The sequence below is a fragment of the Oncorhynchus masou genome, chromosome 28 (assembly GCF_036934945.1).
Source record: "Oncorhynchus masou masou isolate Uvic2021 chromosome 28, UVic_Omas_1.1, whole genome shotgun sequence".
In the NCBI taxonomy this organism is placed as follows: Eukaryota; Metazoa; Chordata; class Actinopteri; order Salmoniformes; family Salmonidae; genus Oncorhynchus; species Oncorhynchus masou.
The window spans coordinates 14,219,999-14,239,874 of record NC_088239.1 but is presented as its reverse complement, the minus strand read 5'-3'; the positions used below and the strand labels follow the sequence as shown (position 1 = coordinate 14,239,874).

Here is a 19,876-nt window from a genome sequence, read left to right as displayed (position 1 = left end):
ACATGCTGGGGGAGATGAGAGGGGAGGCTGACTTACTGGGGGAGGTGAACGGCGGGGGGAGGCTGACATACAGGGGGAGGGGAGAGGGGAGGGGAGGCTGACATACTGGGGGAGGTGAGCGGGGAGGGGAGAGCGGAGGCTGACATACAGGGGGAGGGGAGAGGGGAGGGGAGGCTGACATACTGGGGGAGGTGAGAGGGGAGGCTGACATACTGGGGGAGGTGAGAGGGGAGGCTGACATACTGGGGGAGGGGAGAGGGGAGGCTGACATACTGGGGGAGAGGGGAGGCTGACATACTGGGGGAGGGGAGAGGGGAGGCTGACATACAGGGGGAGGTGAGAGGGGAGGCTGACATACAGGGGGAGGTGAGAAGGGAGGCTGACACACAGGAGGAGGTGAGAGGGGAGATTCACTGTGTTTGGGTGTGTGTCGTTTTCAACTTTTTCTTTATTGTAGTAACTTCCCCCTCTGGTGGCCACATGACAGATCTGTTAAACCACATTATAATACTGTAGTGACCCTGTGTTCACAGTCATGTATATTAGCTCCTCCACGGGAGCTAGCTGTCTTACACTATGGAGAACATGCAGGTCTCCCGACCAGAACCTTGTGCTTTCAATTTTCATCTTCAGACAACTTCACTCTCCCTTCCTGTTGCATTAAAATATTGACTTGTGTGTTCAGGTGGAGGAGGGCTGGTGGGAGGGCAGTCTGAATGGTGTGACAGGGATGGTTCAGGTGGAGGAGGGCTGGTGGGAGGGCAGTCTGAACGGTGTGACAGGGATGGTTCAGGTGGAGGAGGGCTGGTGGGAGGGCAGTCTGAATGGTGTGACAGGGATGGTTCAGGTGGAGGAGGGCTGGTGGGAGGGCAGTCTGAACGGTGTGACAGGGATGGTTCAGGTGGAGGAGGGCTGGTGGGAGGGCAGTCTGAACGGTGTGACAGGGATGGTTCAGGTGGAGGAGGGCTGGTGGGAGGGCAGTCTGAACGGTGTGACAGGGATGGTTCAGGTGGAGGAGGGCTGGTGGGAGGGCAGTCTGAATGGTGTGACAGGGATGGTTCAGGTGGAGGAGGGCTGGTGGGAGGGCAGTCTGAACGGTGTGACAGGGATGGTTCAGGTGGAGGAGGGCTGGTGGGAGGGCAGTCTGAATGGTGTGACAGGGATGGTTCAGGTGGAGGAGGGCTGGTGGGAGGGCAGTCTGAACGGTGTGACAGGGATGGTTCATGTGTTCAGGTGGAGGAGGGCTGGTGGGAGGGCAGTCTGAATGGTGTGACAGGGATGGTTCAGGTGGAGGAGGGCTGGTGGGAGGGCAGTCTGAACGGTGTGACAGGGATGGTTCATGTGTTCAGGTGGAGGAGGGCTGGTGGGAGGGCAGTCTGAATGGTGTGACAGGGATGGTTCAGGTGGAGGAGGGCTGGTGGGAGGGCAGTCTGAACGGTATGACAGGGATGTTTCATGTGTTCAGGTGGAGGAGGGCTGGTGGCAGGGCAGTCTGAATGGTAAGACAGGGATGTTTCCCTCCAACTTCACCAGAGAGCTGGAGGACACGCCCCCTTCACTAGACACATCCACTAGGTCATCACAAGAGGAGCTACGCAGCAACAAGACCAGTGAGTCACGCACTCATCACAACCATGCACAAACCATTACAAGCTAGGTTTTCATCCAATTGGTGATAGATTTTCATGCGAATATTCTAAAATCTGCATAAAGTAAATATGCACATTTTCCCACCAGTGGTGTGCTTCCACCAAAGAGACATGTTACGGATAAAAATCAGTGCGTGATGAGGTAGTGCACACAAAAAGTCATTTTTGCCTTATATTTTCACATACCGAATAAAAATTATTAAATTCAATGTGTTTCTATCGCCTTTTCAACTCTACTCTAACCAACAACTCGCAGATACAGTGCGGGTAGGCTGTGAGGGTTGTCTAGTCTACATGATGAGATGATTATGGATTTCTATTTGTCAAATGGCAGTCAAGCATCAATCATGTCACCAGAATAAGACCCTCGATATTTATTGGAAAGCAGCATCAAGCTCATTACCGTGCACTTTCACCACCCTGTGAAATTAATCATAATTATTTAATCTGTAGCCTAATAAACTGCATGGTTTCCCGACGAGTCGTAGTGGGAGGACCACACATGTCATCCATCGCAGGGCTCCAAGCTGACTTCTATATGATGGTTGTTATATCAATGCGTATAAAAAGGTTTCCACCATCATGTCTGGAATAATCCATTTTACCACCTTGTCTAGTGGATTTAGTTTTGTTGACATTTGGAAAGTTTTCCGTCAGGCCTGTCGTGACATATTTGTATCCAACGTGTACTTTTACACACATAAAACGGTTGGATGGAAACCTGGTTACTGAGCAAATGTGCTTTATATGCATGAAATGGCAGATCAATATTCATATCATGTAACACAATTAAAGAACATTGTTACATGATTCTGCTGAACTCAACATGGTTTCTAATCAATTGTTAGCATAAATTGTGTGTGTGTGTGTGTGTGTGTGTGTGTGTAAAAAGACAGTCCAGGCAGCGAGAGTGATGGAGGAGAGAGTCGCTCTGAGAGTGGAGGGATTCAACCCAAGAAGGTGAGTGTGTGTAGTTTAATAACAGTTTCATGATTATAAGTGTAATGTGTTAGAACAGTATTGTCGTGGTAACCATAGTGCTGGTAACGTGTGTCTCCAGGTTCGAGGGTTCGGGTTCGGTGACATCTTTAAAGACCAGCCCATCAGACTGAGACCTGCATCTGGAGACATGGACACAGAGGGAGAGAAGGTGATACACGCACACAAACTTAAAGGGATAGTTCAGGCAGAATCTATATTTGGGTGGAATAACCCTTACCTTGAGTTGTCTGAAGGCCCATAGTGACAGAATCCACAATAGTCCAGCTGTTTAAATTTGTGAATTTAGATTATCCTAATTATGTAAACTCCTAGCTATGGCAGAAGGAAACAATGGACGATTGTTGATTCTGTCACTATGGGCCTTCAGACACAACCCAAATATAGATTCTGCCTGAACTATCCCTTTAATGGTGCATACAGATGTAGGATTTTAATTTGAGCTAGTTTGCTAAAGCAGGAAAATAATTATTCAACAGCAGGAAAGGTGAATTATTATATGGATTATAATTAATGGACATTTTTCTTTAGGGTAAATCATGTCTGACATTTTTAAAGGGAAAATCACAAACGTTTGGAAGCCTTTTTAACCCTGAAATACACTACAAAATAATTCCCCATACTCGGTCCTTGGAACCACAACGGTGTACATTTAGTTTTTCCCCCTAGCACTACACAGCTGATTCAAATAATCAACTCATCAAGCTTTGATCATTTGAATCAGCTGTGTAGTGTTAGGGCAAAAACCAAAACGTGCACCCCTTGAGGTCCCAAGGACCGAGTTTGGGAAACGCTGCACGACAAGTTAAGAGCCTACATCTGTATACGATATCAGTGTTTACGTGTAAATGGGAGGAAGGAAGTCCATTCCAGGCTCCTCCTCTTCCTGTCTTTCAGTTTCAGGAAGTACCTCATATTATATCACACACACCGTTCAATGATGAAGGCATGTGGGAGTGCTCTACAGGGAGTAATGGAAGGAGGGAGGGAGAGGCATGTACACACACACACACACTGAGTCACTGTGGCTGGCAGGGCTGATGTAGCATGGCTGATGTAGCATGGCTGATGTAGCATGGCTGATGTAGCATGGCTGATGTAGCATGGCTGATGTAGCATGGCTGATGTAGCTTGGCTGATGTAGCTTGGCTGATGTAGCAGGGCTGATGTAGCATGGCTGATGTAGCTTGGCTGATGTAGCTTGGCTGATGTAGCAGGGCTGATGTAGCAGGGCTGATGTAGCAGGGATGATGTAGCTTGGCTGATGTAGCAGGGCTGATGTAACATGGCTGATGTAGCATGGCTGATGTAGCATGGCTGATGTAGCATGGCTGATGTAGCATGGCTGATGTAACAGGGCTGATGTAGCATGGCTGATGTAGCATGGCTGATGTAGCATGGCTGATGTAGCATGGCTGATGTAACAGGGCTGATGTAGCATGGCTGATGTAGCATGGCTGATGTAGCATGGCTGATGTAGCATGGCTGATGTAACAGGGCTGATGTAACAGGGCTGATGTAACAGGGATGTGTCTAGAACCACAGGACTAGGATAAGACAAGCCTACATCTCTCCTTTTCTCTCTCTCTTCACTTTGCTCTCTCTTCACTTTGCTCTCTCTTCACTTTGCTCTCTCTCTCTTCACTTTGCTCTCTCTCTCTTCACTTTGCTCTCTCTCTCTTCACTTTGCTCTCTCTCTCTTTTCACTTTGCTCTCTCTCTCTTTTCACTTTGTTCTCTCTCTCTTTTCACTTTGTTCTCTCTCTCTCGTTCTCTCTCTCTCGTTCTCTCTCTCTCGTTCTCTCTCATTCTCTCTCTCGTCCTCTCTCTCTCGTTCTCTCTCGTCCTCTCTCTCTCGTTCTCTCTCGTTCTCTCGTTCTCGTTCTCTCGTTCTCGTTCTCTCTCTCTCTCATTCTCTCTCTCTCATTCTCTCTCTCTCTCTCTCTCTCTATCTCAAGCTGCTTTATTGGCATGAAAAACATTGTGTCAATATTGCCAAAGCAACAATGTATACATTGTAACAAAATTATAAAATGGTAGTAAATAATAATACAAAAATGGTAACAGTCAATAGTAGAAATGTAATAAATATAAAATTAAACTATAACTAACTTATAACTAAATAACGGTCATCTTCTCCTTTATATCCGTACTACAACTACAATCATCATTACTACGACTACTACTACCATCACTAAACTGTTATCACTACCATTACCACCCACATTTGGAATGATAAACAGCAATAGTAATAACAATAATAGCAATAATAAGTAAGTTACTGCTTACTATGCAGACGTTATTATTCAGTGTCCCTCAAAATACATATTTGGCTGCAAGAGGAGCCATTGCTCCTTCGCCCATGAGTTTTCTTAGTTTTTCCTCTGGGTTCAATTTGTACAAATTTGGAATATATGTAGTCATTTCTGTGAATAATGAATCTCTTTGTGAGGAATATTTCTCACAGTAAAGGAGAAAATGCATCTGTCTCTACCTCCCCTGTTATGCAGTGACCACAAACACGCTCCTCTTTGGGTAGCCATGTCTTTTTATGTCTGCCGGTTTCTAATGCCAATCGGTGGTCACTCAGCCTGTACTTGGTAAGGATCTGTCTCTGCTTCATATCTCTGACAGAGTAGAGATAATCAGCCAATTCTTATTCTCTGTTTAGGGTCAGATAGCAATTTAGTCGGCTTTGAGATTTTGTTTCATTTTTTCCAATGTTGTAAATATGATTCCTTTGATTGGTTCATGATTTTTCTCTCTCTCTCTCCAGTTTGTTCTCTCTCTCTCTCTCTCTCTCCAGTTTGTTCTCTCTCTCTCTCTCTCTCTCCAGTTTGTTCTCTCTCTCTCTCTCTCTCTCTCTCTCCCCAGTTTGTTCTCTCTCTCCAGTTTGTTTGTTCTCTCTCTCCAGTTTGTTCTCTCTCTCTCTCTCTCTCCAGTTTGTTCTCTCTCTCTCTCTCCAGTTTGTTCTCTCTCTCTCTCTCTCTCTCTCTCTCTCCCCAGTTTGTTCTCTCTCTCCAGTTTGTTTGTTCTCTCTCTCTCTCTCCAGTTTGTTCTCTCTCTCTCTCTCTCTAGTTTGTTCTCTCTCCTTTTCTCTTGTCACACTCTCGCTGTATTACAGTGGAGTCTGATTTATAACGGGACTGTGTGGATGATGGCAGGGTCATGTTTGGTTTAGGGTATGTCTTGTGTAGTGTTTGTTGTGTATGAGTATATTGATCAGTGCCAGCGTGTGTATGCATGTGATAATCCATTTTTGTGTGTGTGAGAGAGAGAGTTTGAGTATGTGTCAGGCTGTGTGTGCGTTTGCTGTTGTGTGTACGATATTTTGCAGAGAGAGGGAGGAAGTTGTGGAGGGAGAGGGAACTGGGACTGGAGGGAGGGAGAGAGAGGCAGGGGGGAGAGGATTTGGGATGTTCTTCTGAGTGTGAAACAGAGAAGTGTGTGTGTTTGAAACAGACCGGGCTCTGTGTGTGTGTGTGTGTGTGTGTGTGTGTGTGTGTGTGTGTGTGTGTGTGTGTGTGTGTGTGTGTGTGTGTGTGTGTGTGTGTGTGTGTGTGTGTGTGTGTGTGTGTGTGTGTGTGTGTGTGTGTGTGTGTGTGTGTGTGTGTGACATAGACAGAGCCCAGTCTGTCTGGAATTGATCGCAAATGGAGTATTCTGGGAATGTAGTTTCCTGTGTGTTTCCCTCTTCTCCTCTAGACACAGGTTAGGAAATCACCCTCTGTTTCCCTGGAAACCATGAAGGCAGAACCTGAACGCATGGTGAAAGGTGAGAGGGAGGGACCTGGGTTCTTCTAGACAGTCTCTCACTTCCTGTTTCACACCTAGAATAAGATAAAGATTCACACCTGCTTAGTCTCTTGATTTACTTTAATATAACTGAGTTTTGGGATTCAACGTGAGTGTCTGTATTCTGATTGGTTCCCAGGCCGTGAGCTGTGTAAGGTCATCTTCCCATACGACGCCCATAACGAAGATGAGCTGTCAATGAAAGAGGGAGAGATTGTCACCATAATCAACAGGGTGTGTGTGTCTAACCTCTGAGTGTCCATGCATGCGGTTGTGCATGTGTGTGTCAGGTTTGGGGTTAATTCCACAAATTCAATTTTCTCTACCTGTAAATTCAAAATTCCATTTAATTCAAATTCTGGAGTAAATTCTTTATTTGAAGTGCATTAAATCCATTAACGGGGAGATGTATAAATATTGAATTTCAATTCAAGTAGCTCTTTCTACTCTTACCCGTATACGGGATGAAAATGGCAGATTTGGGCACTAATAAGCACCTACGTTGGAACACAGTTGCTATACAGTAACATGCTATACATGATGTCAGAGCTCTGGCTCTTCGGGTTCACAGCGCTGTGTGGATTTTGACTGACAGCCGTTTTGAACTTGAGCACCGCACGCCAAGAAGTTGCTCCCATCCCTCCTGCTAACTGGGCAACTTTTGCACATTTTTGGTCTGAGGGAAAATATGTAAATAAAAAAGGACTATATATTTTGAAAGATGAAACATTGAGGATTATAATAAATACCGCTTTGATGTCATACAAGCAAGTCAAACACCTGTGAGTCCTGAACAGGAGGAGCCTATACGGACCTGAATACACACCTTTCTATACGCACCAAAGACTATTCCATCTCATATTGTATTTTATAACTTAGCTAGTCATGTTGGCAATAGAACAGACCTTCAAATGATGCCCACCTGACCCAGATTGCACCTACCCCAAATATATCCAGAACATTTTAAGATTTCTTTATCAACAAATGCAGCAAAAAGTCCAGTAAATGTAAAATGATCACCCAGTCAACAGTGTAATGTTTGGATTCAGTCTTGTCAGGTGAACTGCTGTGTCCTCACCTGAATGACCAGTTCCTGAAGGACATTGCAGAACGGCGTAAAGTTCTGTATCCAATTTTCAAGGAAACTAGATTGAAAGGAGTAGCTCTCATCGTCAATAAACTATATATTGATAACCAGTTGTTCAGAGACACAAAGACTACTCCATGGATATTTTTAAAATGACAACGTTCTTTTAGACCAGGAAAATAATAACACAATTCTATCCCGGTTATGGATTGTAATAATACAATAACAAATATAGCTTTTCTATATATCTTCAAATATAACTAATTGGAACACAAAAGCACTAATTCAACATGGTGAAGATAAAAGCTCAGTAAACAGAAGGCACAGTATGTGTGGATGGTGGAGTGTGTGTTTTTGTGTTATGTTTGGGAAAGTGTGGCATTGAGTGAGAAAGGAAATTGTTGCATATCCCAGAACCAATGTATTTCTGTGAGGGGGGGTGTGAGGGAGCTTTCAATGTTGTTCAGATGATGGATATACTTTTATAATGAATTATACATCTTCTTTATTTATTTATGATTCTATATTGATGGAACGGTCCACAACCGTATAGACCCTAGACACCCACCTGAATGACCCAGATACTAAGGAGAAGTCCCTAACTGTTTTATGGGCCTGTTGTAAGCGGTATGTATACAGCCAAAATGGAGTCCGAGACCAAGAACAGCACTGCTCCCTCAAGATTCTGAGGCTGCTTGGCCGGGTTGGTCCTGCAAAGCCAAAGCCCCCTAAAGGGAGAGCATACTATTCAGGGAAATTCTCAAAGCTGCTAATGAGAACCTTGATGACCTTGTACTTAGCCGGTGGGGATTCCGGTGGGGTGCCCCCACCCAGGCAGTGGCAGTGCTGGCAACACTAGCTGCAGTAACCCATGGGGAGGGGGTCACACTCGGACATTCAGAGAGGCGTATATTATTATGGCCCTGGTGGTACAAAATCAAAAGTCTGACTGCATGGAGATGCTTGGGAATTATGGTCAATACGAGGGACCGTGTTTCAGGGAAAGGGGTACATTTGACCTCCCATCATCTAGGACGTGACAATGGTTCATAAAATCTCCCCATTTCTGCACAGTCTTGCAGGCCTTCTCATGCAACTGTATATGCATTGGTAAATCAAGACCTTTCTTGAGTTGGGCTCTGGGATGGTGGAACTGTTGAGAATGTGAGCCTATGGTTGTGTGGGGGGAAAGGGTTGAGTGTGTGTTTGTGTGTGTGTGTGTGTATGAGTGTGTTTGTGTGGGTGTGTATGAGTGTGTTTGTGGGGGTGTGTATGAGTGTGTTTGTGGGGGTGTGTATGAGTGTGTGTGTGTATCCCACAACTGTTGCGAAGGAGTGAAAGATGTTAGGGACAATATAGGATGATTCACAATAATTGTTTGCTAATATAATAATTGCTTGTAATAATGTAATTTTGATAATGGTGAGACTGGTGAGAGGTAATTCTTTGCATAAATTGCCTACATTACTACAAATATTAATAGCTAATTGTGGAAAATAAGAAACAGGATTTAAAAAATATATATATATATTTTGATGGCTATATATAATACAAATGGAGGTGAGGGCGATGGAAATGCATCTGGCGGTTGATCTACTTCTGTTCTGTAAATGGCACTGTGGGGTCGGGGGGGGGGGGTCTGCCGGGCATTGGGATGACAACCCAACTCGGGATGGGGAGGGCTTTTAGTGAGGACCAATTGGAGGTTTACTTAGTAGCAATACAAATATCATGGTACAGTTATATAGACACTCAATCATCATGTTACTTTTTATTTTACGTTTACAAACATATATTTTGATGAATAGAATTGAAAGTTGTGTCTCATTATGGTAAATGATGGAATAAGTATAGCCAGTTACAATTGTAATGACTCTTACACTTCAGGGTTGTGATGCGAAAATCCTAGCAAAATAGATCATTTATTTTGGTATTGTCCATATGTAGCTCGTTTTTGGTCACAGGTACAGGAATGGCTGAAGAATTGCAACATTTGCCTAGAACTAACGCTGCAGATAGCAATCCTGGGTGATTTGAAAAGCCATAGTCAATCAATCAATAATATAATAATTATTTTAGCCAAAACAATCTGTAGAAGCTATGAGAATAGAAAGGTTCAATTTGTTTGTGAAGCATCACAGTACAGTTGAAAAATATATGGCAAATAGAAATCCAAAATGGATGGTGTTAAGAGATAGATGGGAGGGGTTGAATGGCGCTAAAGGGTGGGACTAATAACAAGATAACCAATGTTAAACATACGGGGTCTGTAGAATGTATACAGGTTCATACATTTTGTGAAATAGCACAGTTACAAATAGAAATCAAACTGGATGGACATCAGAAAAAGAGGAAGGACTAAAAACAAACAAAATATACCTACTGTAAAATAGATAGTTGTAAAATGTGTATACGATGTATAAACCGAATGTAGAAGCCTAAGTGTTGTTGTTTATTAGTTTACTCCAGTTGGGGGAGGGGTGGAGGGTTTGGGGGGAATAATAAAGGTATATTCTAAAAACAAGTATATGTCTATATAGGTATGGATATGTATGCATATGTGCATATAATTGGACTAAATGTACGGGGGATCGGAAATGCTGCAGACAATTACATCGATGGAACCAACAATCTTTCCGCAATATTAAGCTAATCCTCCCCTAAAATGAAAAAATAAATCATAATAATCCCATAATATCCAAACTGTTCCCTTTCAATTGCCGCCATGGTTATGCATATGCTTTTCATATTTTTTCTGTAAGAAACATTTCAATTTAGGCCTATCCATATAGGGCAATTCCCATTCAATTCCAAAGATTCAATTCCAATTCCATAACTGGAAGATTGTTTTGTATTCAACATAAATGCTCCCCTTCATGAGTGAATTCAAAAATGTAATTGTAATGACATTTTAATTGACCCCAACCCTGGTGTGTATTGTGCTTGGGTTGTATTCAGACTGTCCTTCTCTCACGTTGGAATTGACTGTATTACCAGTTTGGTACACGAGGGGGCGCCAAAATACCCATTGGGCATCTTTTACCAGAATGCTAACAAAGTTAGCACAACTAAAGGTGAATTTCCATGGAGGCTGCTAGCTAAATATGCTAACGAGCGCAAATGAAAATAAACTAAAAAGATAAAATGCATAAGAAATATATTGCTGCGTTTGTTAAACGCAGATCTAACTTGCTTCTTATTGTAATTTCTAATTTTGCTTCAGTTGCGCTTCTCCACTCGGATGAGAATTCACGAACTGGCATTCTATCAGCAGACAGCGCTGTGACTGATGTGGAGCTACTTTTCTCTGGTACTTTTCTTGGTGTAGCCAGCCAATTTTTTTTCCCGGTAAAATACAAGATTAACTTTAAGCGAAACATTAGGAAATGTAGCTGGTTACATTCTTTATATGATAAACATTAGAAATATGATGGCCATGCATACTTTTTTGCAAAGAAATACCTTGCTTTTTCATTGTAAGCTCATTTACTTGTGCCAGCCGCGTAGCGTCACACTTCTGTAGTCATCTGATGACAATAAAGCAGTTTCCTGCCGAATGTGGTGCACTGATGTATTTTCTGTGAAGGGAAACTATAGCTGCACGTCCCTGATCACTATTGTAGCAACAAAAACACTGTTGACTTTCAATATAAACCGTGACCCCTGTCAATACACAGCTGGACTCACAAACACGTGACTGGCTCAACTGTTGTGTGGAACTACGTTAAGCTTCCTAATGTAAAATACTGTGACAGGTGAAATGAAGAATGTCATCTGCTTTATCTCCTAATGTATTGCACAAGTTGACTGCAGGTATTTACTTAAATTAGCTACAAATATCCAAATTACTGAAATAGTTTCAACGGTATTGAAAAGCCATCCATCCCATGGCTATTTCCAAATACCCCGTTATAGAGTTTATACGGTATACCGCCCAAGCCTAGTGTGTTTAACCTGTGTATGTGGATTCTGTGTGTTGTAGGACTGTGCTGACACGGGGTGGTGGATGGGGGAGATAGGGGGGAGAAAGGGAGTCTTCCCTGATAACTTTGTCAAGCTGTTAATACCTGATGTAGAGAAAGAGGTAAGACGCGCAAATATCATTTGATTTGTACTGTTATTATGGTGTTCAAGGAATGACATTCCATGAGAGCAAAATCACTTAGTGTTTCTTTGTGTGCGTTTGCAGAGACCAAAGAAGCCGCCTCCCCCCAGCGTCCCTTCGGGTAAACACACCACAGGTAATCCCCCATCTCCTCTCTCCACAGGTAATCCCCCATCTCCTCTCTCCACAGGTAATCCCCCATCTCCTCTCTCCACAGGTAATCCCCCATCTCCTCTCTCCACAGGTAATCCCCCATCTCCTCTCTCCACAGGTAACCGCCCATCACCTCTCTCCACAGGTAACCGCCCATCTCCTCTCTCCACAGGTAACTGCCCATCTCCTCTCTCCACAGGTAACTGCCCATCTCCTCTCTCCACAGGTAACTGCCCATCTCCTCTCTCCACAGGTAACTGCCCATCTCCTCTTTCCACAGGTAACCGCCCATCTCCTCTCTCCACAGGTAATCCCCCATCGCCACTGATACCGTTTTGTGCGTGTCTCAATCATCTCTCTATCTCCGTCTCTGATCTTCTCTGCTTTGTGTTAGTGTGTGTAAGGGAGAGAGATAGAAACTAGGAGCAATAGTGGTAATTAAACAGGCATATAACCACATGGTGATAATTAAACAGGGAGAGAATCAAAGATAAAGATATCTATAGGGAAGAGTGTCAATAATGTCACCCTCAGTTGACCGCTGACCCCTATGTGACTTGTAGATAAAAGGTCAGAGGTCAGGAAGGTACCCCCGGAGCGCCCAGAGCACATGCCTCACAGACCACCTGACGACAACAAAGGTACTACAATAATACTATAAAAAAGCTACTAACTCTGCCTCACAGATCTGATGACAACAGAGGTACTGCCATTACTATACTACACTATTCCACAATCATCTACAATGCCTGCTTCGGCTTGCTGCTGCCTGAATACTACCCTATATGGCCCTATTCAGCCTGCCTGCCTTAACTCTCTTCACCTCTTCAGCTGGCTCACACCTCACCTCTACACTGTGTGCGTGCGCGCATGTGACATCCCCACTTATCCTGTCCGTATACGTGTATGTGATTGTGTTTGTGTGTAGGTGAGGAGGTGAAGGTTGGAGAGATCCCTAAGCCTGCCCTTCCGTCCATCCCTCCAAAAAAGCCCCACCCACCAAAGACCAGCTCCTCCCACCTCCCTCCCCGAGGCCCAGACAGACCTGAGAGACCTCCTTCTGTACCGTCAGTACACACACACACACACACACACACACACACACACACACACACACACACACACACACACACACACACACACACACACTAAAGTTGTCAACTGGTCTGCCTGTTCAGGTGTGAGAGCCCTAAGTCTGAGGGTGGGGCTGTGACTCCAGATCCTGCCTCTGACATGTCAAAAGACATTGGTGAGTTTGACTGAGAGGACAAGGGGCAGACCTGAGGCAGTTTGACAGTTATGTGACAGGACACTAGTCCAATCAGAGTAGGGAGTTGGCTAACTTAAGAGACAGAGACGTTTGAATATGAATGAAAGATCCTCAGTTCTCTCTCTCTCTCTGTCCATATGTGAGGAATTAGCTGCCCTAGCCTTCATATTGGTCAGGGAACTATGTGTTTGTTTGTGCCTGTTCTCTGGTAAGATGTTATGTGTTACTGTGGATTAACAATATAATGTGTGTCTGTGTGTAGATGTGGTTTATTTGGACTCGCTGTTCTTGTCTAGAGAGAAACTAAGCCATCCCACCGCAATGCGACCAAGAGTCCTCATCCGCAGACCACGCTCCTTGATCATCAGCACAGTAAGTGTACGCACACACACACGCACACGTTCTTTTCTTTAACATGTCTGGGTGACACCTCTCTCCTCTTCTCTCTCGCAGTCTTCTCTGTCCAGTATTGACCTGCTGGACTCTCCTGCGGTAGAGGAGCAGAGAAGGGGGAAGGACAGAGAAAAGGAGGAGCTGCAGGACTCCTTGTGTCCTAGAACAGTAGATGTCTCTCAGAGGAAAGCGCTTCCCACCATCACTGTAAGAATTTGTTGAATTTAAATGTGTTTGATTCACTGCTAAAATGTAATTAGAGTATATTGTGTGTAGTATATTGTGTGTGTTTGTGTATTCCCGGACCATCAAGTTGGCTTGCAAAAAATAAAAAAGGATTTCTGGTTTATTAATTAACCTAGACCTGTGTATGAGTTGCTGGTTGAAACAATATAATCAATCCATGCCCATTTCAAGCAGATCTTCCTAAAAAGTTCCTTAAGTTATTTCCAAACATTTAAGTAAGTTAGCTGGCTAACTCATGAATCCTGATTTGTGACATACCCCACAGGTACCTGACAGTAAGGGTGTGCTGCCACCCAAGCCTGCTGTCCTTCACCCACCGTCGACAGAAGGCTTAGCCCTCCGCCCTATAAGCCCCTCCCCTTCATACGCAAAACCCACCTCTTCATGTATAAGCCCCTCCCCTGAGCCCAGGCCGACACCCACCCTGGAGGAGCTAAGGGGACAACTGAGAGAGCTGAGAGCCTCTGTAGAACTGCTGAAGAGCCAACACAGGTGTGTGTTTGTTTTGTTTGTTTGTTTGTTTGTTTAATAGTGTGAGTGACTGGTGTCTTTGTCCCAGGCAGGAGATGAAGCAGTTGTCCAGTGACCTGGACGAGGAGAAGAGGTTCCGCCTTACTATGCAGGTGAACACATCTAGTGCTGAACAACATTTCATTTACCGCTGCTACATTTTTCATCTTAGCTATACATTACATTTGGTGTTTGTCTTTTTCAGATGGAGGTGGAGAAGATTAAGAGGAGTTTATTTAAATGACTTTTCACCCTCCCCGGCGCATATTGATGACGTCACCTCACGCTGGAGCCAGAGTGTGACATCATCCCGGGGCAGAGTTCAGACAAACTAGTTTGTGCCAGAAATCAACATCAATGACAGACGATTCCAATCCCCTCTTGTCTGTTTGTGTTGAAAAGGCTTGCTTATTTTTTTTGTTTCCTGCTATCTGATTGGAGTGTTCTGGATCAAGGGCATAGCCTCACTAGTACTCTGTCTGACTCCCCGCTACTCAAAATACCTGGAACACTTTCACCTGCTGTTAGTGTGTGTGTGAGCATACAAGGTTTCTATGGCAACCCCGCACTGTGGCCTTCCTTCCTGTTTTAGATGTCTTTCTTTCTGATGACATAAAGACAGTTTCTGGACTTCATATCTCCAGGAAAGTGAAACAGACTTTTATATTCCAGTGTTCTAAAGATGAAGATTATGGATGTGTGCAGATTTTAATCAAATAAAAAAAACTCAACCAACCTGTCACCCTAGGGGTAGGGAGAGCCACACTATCAGTTACTCTGTCTCAGACTACCTTACCTACCCAAACATACACACACATTTTATTTTAATTAACTGGGCAAGTCAGTTAAGAACAAATTCTTATTTTCATTGATGGCTTAGGAACAGTGGGTTAACTGCCTTGTTCAGGGGTAGTATGACTGGTTTTTACCTTGTCGGCTCGGGAATTCGATCTTGCGACCTTTCGGTTACTAGTCCAACGCTCTAACCACTACCTGCCACCCCACATGTGTGCATTGTTTGTGTGTGTCAGTGCCCCTCCACTGCTCTTTACTCTGTTGATTCAGGTAATTAGTCTGGGTGAACATCAGAGCGCTGGACACACACACACACACATTCCTCAACACACATGCAGGCTGCCGTTTTCTTGCTTGTATAAACTGCTGTGCGTGTTGTAGACAAGTGGGTTACCATCTCTGTCTCATCAGGTAGTGTGTGCATGTTGTTTTGATTAAAGACGCAGATCGCATGTGACAGTTCAAGAATGTCCTCAGGCGGTGGACGTAACTCAGCTTGGCTGTCTGGGGGTGTCAGATCAGAGGACAGACACATGATTATATATGGCTCTGAAGGAGATGACTGCTGGTTTACGATCCCGTTACCAATTCTGCTATTGTGTATGTTTTTTTGCGTTATTTGTGACTTATTTTGTACATAATGTTTCTGCCACCATGTCTTATGACTGAAAAGATCTTCTTGATACCAGGGCAGCGATTATCCACCCTGTACTGGAGGAATTCCTCTTCAACGAGTCGGACCGGAAGGATTTACTTCGGATGCCCGACGTGGCCCTCATCCCCGTCATTCGCAGGAGGAAAAGACTGAGATATCGAGGACGGTGGTCCTGGTGCCTTGTAAGGATCCGTCGCAGAGAGGGTCATCTACCTTTACCATCGGTCCCATTAGCCAACGTACAATCAATCGATAATAAAATAGACGCATTATGAGCACGTCTATCCTACCAAAAGGACATTCAAAACTAATATCTTATGTTTCACTGAGTCGTGGCTGAACGACGATGATTAACATACAAGCTGGCGGGTTTTAAGCTTTTTCAGCAGGATAGAACAGCGGCTTCTGCCAAGGGGCATTGGCCTATGTATATTTGTAAACAACAGCTGGTGCACGAAATCTAAGGAAGTCTTGAGGTTTTGCTCCCCTGAGGTAGAGTATCTCATGATAAGCTGTAGACCACAATATTTACCGAGAGAGTTTACCAGTATGTTAAAGGTGCAACCAGAGGGGAAAAAACTCTGGACCACCTTAACTCCACACACAGAGACACGTACAAAGCTCTCCCTCGCCCTCCATTTGGCAAATCTGTCCATAATTCTATCCTCCTGATTTCTGCTTACAAGCAAAAACTAAACAGGAAGCACCAGTGACTCGGTCAATAAGAAATGGTCAGATGCTAAGCTACGGGACTGTTTTGCTAGCACAGACTGGAATATGTTCCGGGATTCCTCCGATGGCATTGAGTACACCCAATCAGTCACTGGCTTCATCAATAAGTGCATCGATGACGTCGTCCCCACAGTGACCATACGTACATACTCAACCAGAAGCCATGCATTACAGGCAACATCCACACTGAGTTAAAGGGTAGAGCTGCCGCTTTCAAGGAGCAGGACTCTAACCTGGAAGTTTATATGAAATCCCGCTATACCCACCAACAAACCCATCAAACAGGAAAAGCGTCAATGCAGGACTAAGATTGAATCGTACTAAGGGCTTGCAAACAATTACAGACTACAAAGGGAAGCACAGTCGCGAGCTGCCCAGTGACACAAACCTACCAGATGAGCTAAATTACTTCTATGCTCGCTTCAAGGCAAGTAACACTGAAATATGCATGAGAGCACCAGCTGTTCCGGATGGCTGTGTGATCACGCTCTCCGTATCCGATTTGAGTAAGACATTACGGTCAACAGGCCAGACGGATTACCAGGACATGCACTGACCAACTGGCAAGTGTCTTCACTGACATTTTTCACCAGTCCCTGACTGAGTTTGTAATACTAGATTAAAAAACATGAGCTGGCACACACCCAGAAAATTATTTTGTGTGGAGGTGCTGACTAACGGCAAATAAACTATAAACTATCAAAATAAAGAAAGTCCCACACTCCATATATAAACTCCCAACAATTTTATTTACCAACGCTTCAGCATCACTGTGCCTTCCTCAGGGTAATGTCATGAATACTTGAACCAGGTTATGTAGACAATAGTGTAGGGTGTGTCATAATGATTAAATTGAATTGCTGGGAGTTTATATATGGAGTGTGTGACTTTCCTTATTTTGATAGTTTTGAGTCTGTAATACCAACATGTTTCAAGGAGGAACAGCCAAGGGGACAGGGAGCAGGCTCTAGGTGTGATGTTACATGTGTTAAGTCATGTGACCACACGGTTCCAGACATTTTTTATTTTATTTATTTCACCTTTATTTAACCAGGTAGGCTAGTTGAGAACAAGTTCTCATTTGCTACTGCGACCTGGCCAAGATAAAGCATAGCAGTGTGAACAGACAACACAGAGTTACACATGGAGTAAACAATTAACAAGTCAATAACACAGTAGAAAAAAAGGGGAGTCTATATACATTGTGTGCAAAAGGCATGAGGAGGTAGGCGAATAATTACAATTTTATTATCATTTATCACTGGGGTGATAAATGATCAGATGGTCATGTACAGGTAGAGATATTGGTGTGCAAAAGAGCAGAAAAGTAAATAAATAAAAACTGTGGGGATGAGGTAGGTGAAAATGGGTGGGCTATTTACCAATAGACTATGTACAGCTGCAGCGATCGGTTAGCTGCTCAGATAGCAGATGTTTGAAGTTGGTGAGGGAGATAAAAGTCTCCAACTTCAGGGATTTTTGCAATTCGTTCCAGTCACAGGCAGCAGAGTATTGGAACGAAAGGTGGCCAAATGAGGTGTTGGCTTTAGGGATGATCAGTGAGATACACCTGCTGGAGCGCGTGCTATGGATGGGTGTTGCCATCGTGACCAGTGAACTGAGATAAGGCATGTTCTGTCTGTGTGAAACGATCTGCAAGGACATCTTCCTCAAATCTGACTGTTAAGACACCAAGAACAGGAACAACGCTGGTCGCTGTGTCCTTTGTAGACAAAGGAAAGGGGTGGGGACAGTTGAAGAGCAGGAAACTCAGAGTTTGTAACTACACTCATGGAAATGCTAATACTTTTAACATGAACAACTGCTCATTCGAAAATGAATTGCAATTTACATATTTGCGAGTGTATGCCTTTGATGTCCTTCTCTTCGATCGCCGGTCCGTCTGCTGGATAATAGTTCATCAGAGAGTCGCTGCTTGTTTAACGCTGGTCGCCGTGTCCTTTGTGGATCTGTTATAATAGATATGTCAGCGTACCCTGTCGTTCTTAGAGTTTTTCTGTTAGAATAGATGCTTCCAAGGTTCTCGGTATTCTCGTCCTAGACTTACTCATATTTTCAGCTGCAGACTGATAAAGGTTACGGTCAAGGATTTACTTCTTTGGTAGTGATTGATTAGTTTCAGAGTTTAGGCATTTCCACGTGGGGACCCTGTCCTGGCGTTATCTTGACTCTAGTTTGTAGATTTCTTAACCATTCGTGAGGTACGGTTTACCGTGGCTCTCTTCGGCATAAAATGTACATTTTGTCACAAGTGCTTTTATACTCTGTGGAAGAAAGGGTGATTCCATGACGCCTGATGTAATGTCTGGGATCACGGGGGCGTGGCCACTGACTAGTTAAAACTTAATATCTAAACACGTATCTCGTTTAGAAGGCCAACATCACATTACATCTTCTCACAAATAGTTTCATTTTAAATAATATATTTTATACAACCATCAGATGTTTACACAACCAAAGACACACTAATGTGTGTTTCCTTTCCTTCAATGAGATCACCAAATTAAACAAACTCTACACGACTGTCTTTTTTATTTTTATTTTACCTTTATTTAACTAGGCAAGTCAGTTAAGAACAAATTCTTATTTTCAATGACGGCCTAGGAACAGTGGGTTAACTGCCTGTTCAGGGGCAGAACGACAGATTTGTACCTTGTCAGCTTGGGGTTTTGAACTTCAACCTTTCGGTTACCAGTCCAACGCTCCAACCACTAAGTGTCCACGGACCATTCCCACATTCTCAAAAATATAAATATTGTGTTAGTATTTTTGTCAAGAAGAATGTCTTTGTTCTCCATAGGCTCTCTCCCTCAATACTCCTTGGCAGCGAAGAGAGTTTCTCCCAGGAATTTATGACCGTTGTAAAACCTGTCGTGGAAATTTCCTCTATTTACCAAATCATGAGAGCAAACCACACACAAGTCAGAGTTAGTTATCAAAGTCCATCTTTAAGTATATGAGATCTATCACAACCCTGTGACTCTCAGATCAATTCAGTGTCTAGCAATGAGTTCTCTGAGAGTCCCCTCCACATTTCAACTGAGATCCTTCATAGCAAAGACACACACAGGATACCTCAGCATCGGCATAATTCATCGTTCAGCTTTGTCTCCTAAACTATGTTCTTTTCTCAAACTCAGAACCATAAACCAATCCTCCATATCAACAGGCATATATCAAATCCATCCTATCTTGACAAGATCACAGAGACACACTGACTGGCACACAGACATTGTGGAGCCAAGAGATCCACGCTTGACCTCTCCCCTCTCTCCGGCCCAAACAACTTAGTCTTGACATAACAGATACTGCAACCCCGTCACAGTATTATACAAAAATAACATTCTGATGAGAAGTAACTTACAAACATATGATGAATATAAAACATCTTACCTATGTTACCACCTAATTCTGATTATTCCCCAACAAACCTGCGGTGGGAAAGAGAGTGAGAGAGGGGGGGAAGC

The 19,876-nt window shown here is 43.8% G+C and overlaps 1 protein-coding gene across 3 annotated transcripts in view; it reads left to right on the top strand.

The window, feature by feature from the left end:
- The window catches only part of LOC135517216 (SH3 domain-containing kinase-binding protein 1-like), a 28,584-nt gene extending 13,603 nt beyond the window's left edge, over positions 1 to 14,981 (top strand). The window contains exons 5-19 of one of the 3 annotated variants that reach the window (XM_064941318.1): positions 1,466 to 1,610; positions 2,542 to 2,609; positions 2,710 to 2,799; positions 6,353 to 6,422; positions 6,582 to 6,676; positions 11,512 to 11,613; positions 11,719 to 11,797; positions 12,351 to 12,428; positions 12,716 to 12,854; positions 12,966 to 13,036; positions 13,320 to 13,429; positions 13,511 to 13,657; positions 13,962 to 14,188; positions 14,256 to 14,319; positions 14,412 to 14,981. In XM_064941318.1, the coding sequence (XP_064797390.1) occupies positions 1,466 to 1,610; positions 2,542 to 2,609; positions 2,710 to 2,799; positions 6,353 to 6,422; positions 6,582 to 6,676; positions 11,512 to 11,613; positions 11,719 to 11,797; positions 12,351 to 12,428; positions 12,716 to 12,854; positions 12,966 to 13,036; positions 13,320 to 13,429; positions 13,511 to 13,657; positions 13,962 to 14,188; positions 14,256 to 14,319; positions 14,412 to 14,450 (1,524 nt within the window). In that variant the 3' untranslated portion in view covers positions 14,451 to 14,981. The remainder of the gene's footprint in view (positions 1 to 1,465; positions 1,611 to 2,541; positions 2,610 to 2,709; positions 2,800 to 6,352; positions 6,423 to 6,581; positions 6,677 to 11,511; positions 11,614 to 11,718; positions 11,798 to 12,350; positions 12,429 to 12,715; positions 12,855 to 12,965; positions 13,037 to 13,319; positions 13,430 to 13,510; positions 13,658 to 13,961; positions 14,189 to 14,255; positions 14,320 to 14,411) is intronic. The other 2 variants (XM_064941319.1, XM_064941320.1) reach the window with 2 other exon arrangements.
- Positions 14,982 to 19,876: the final 4,895 nt, after the last annotated feature.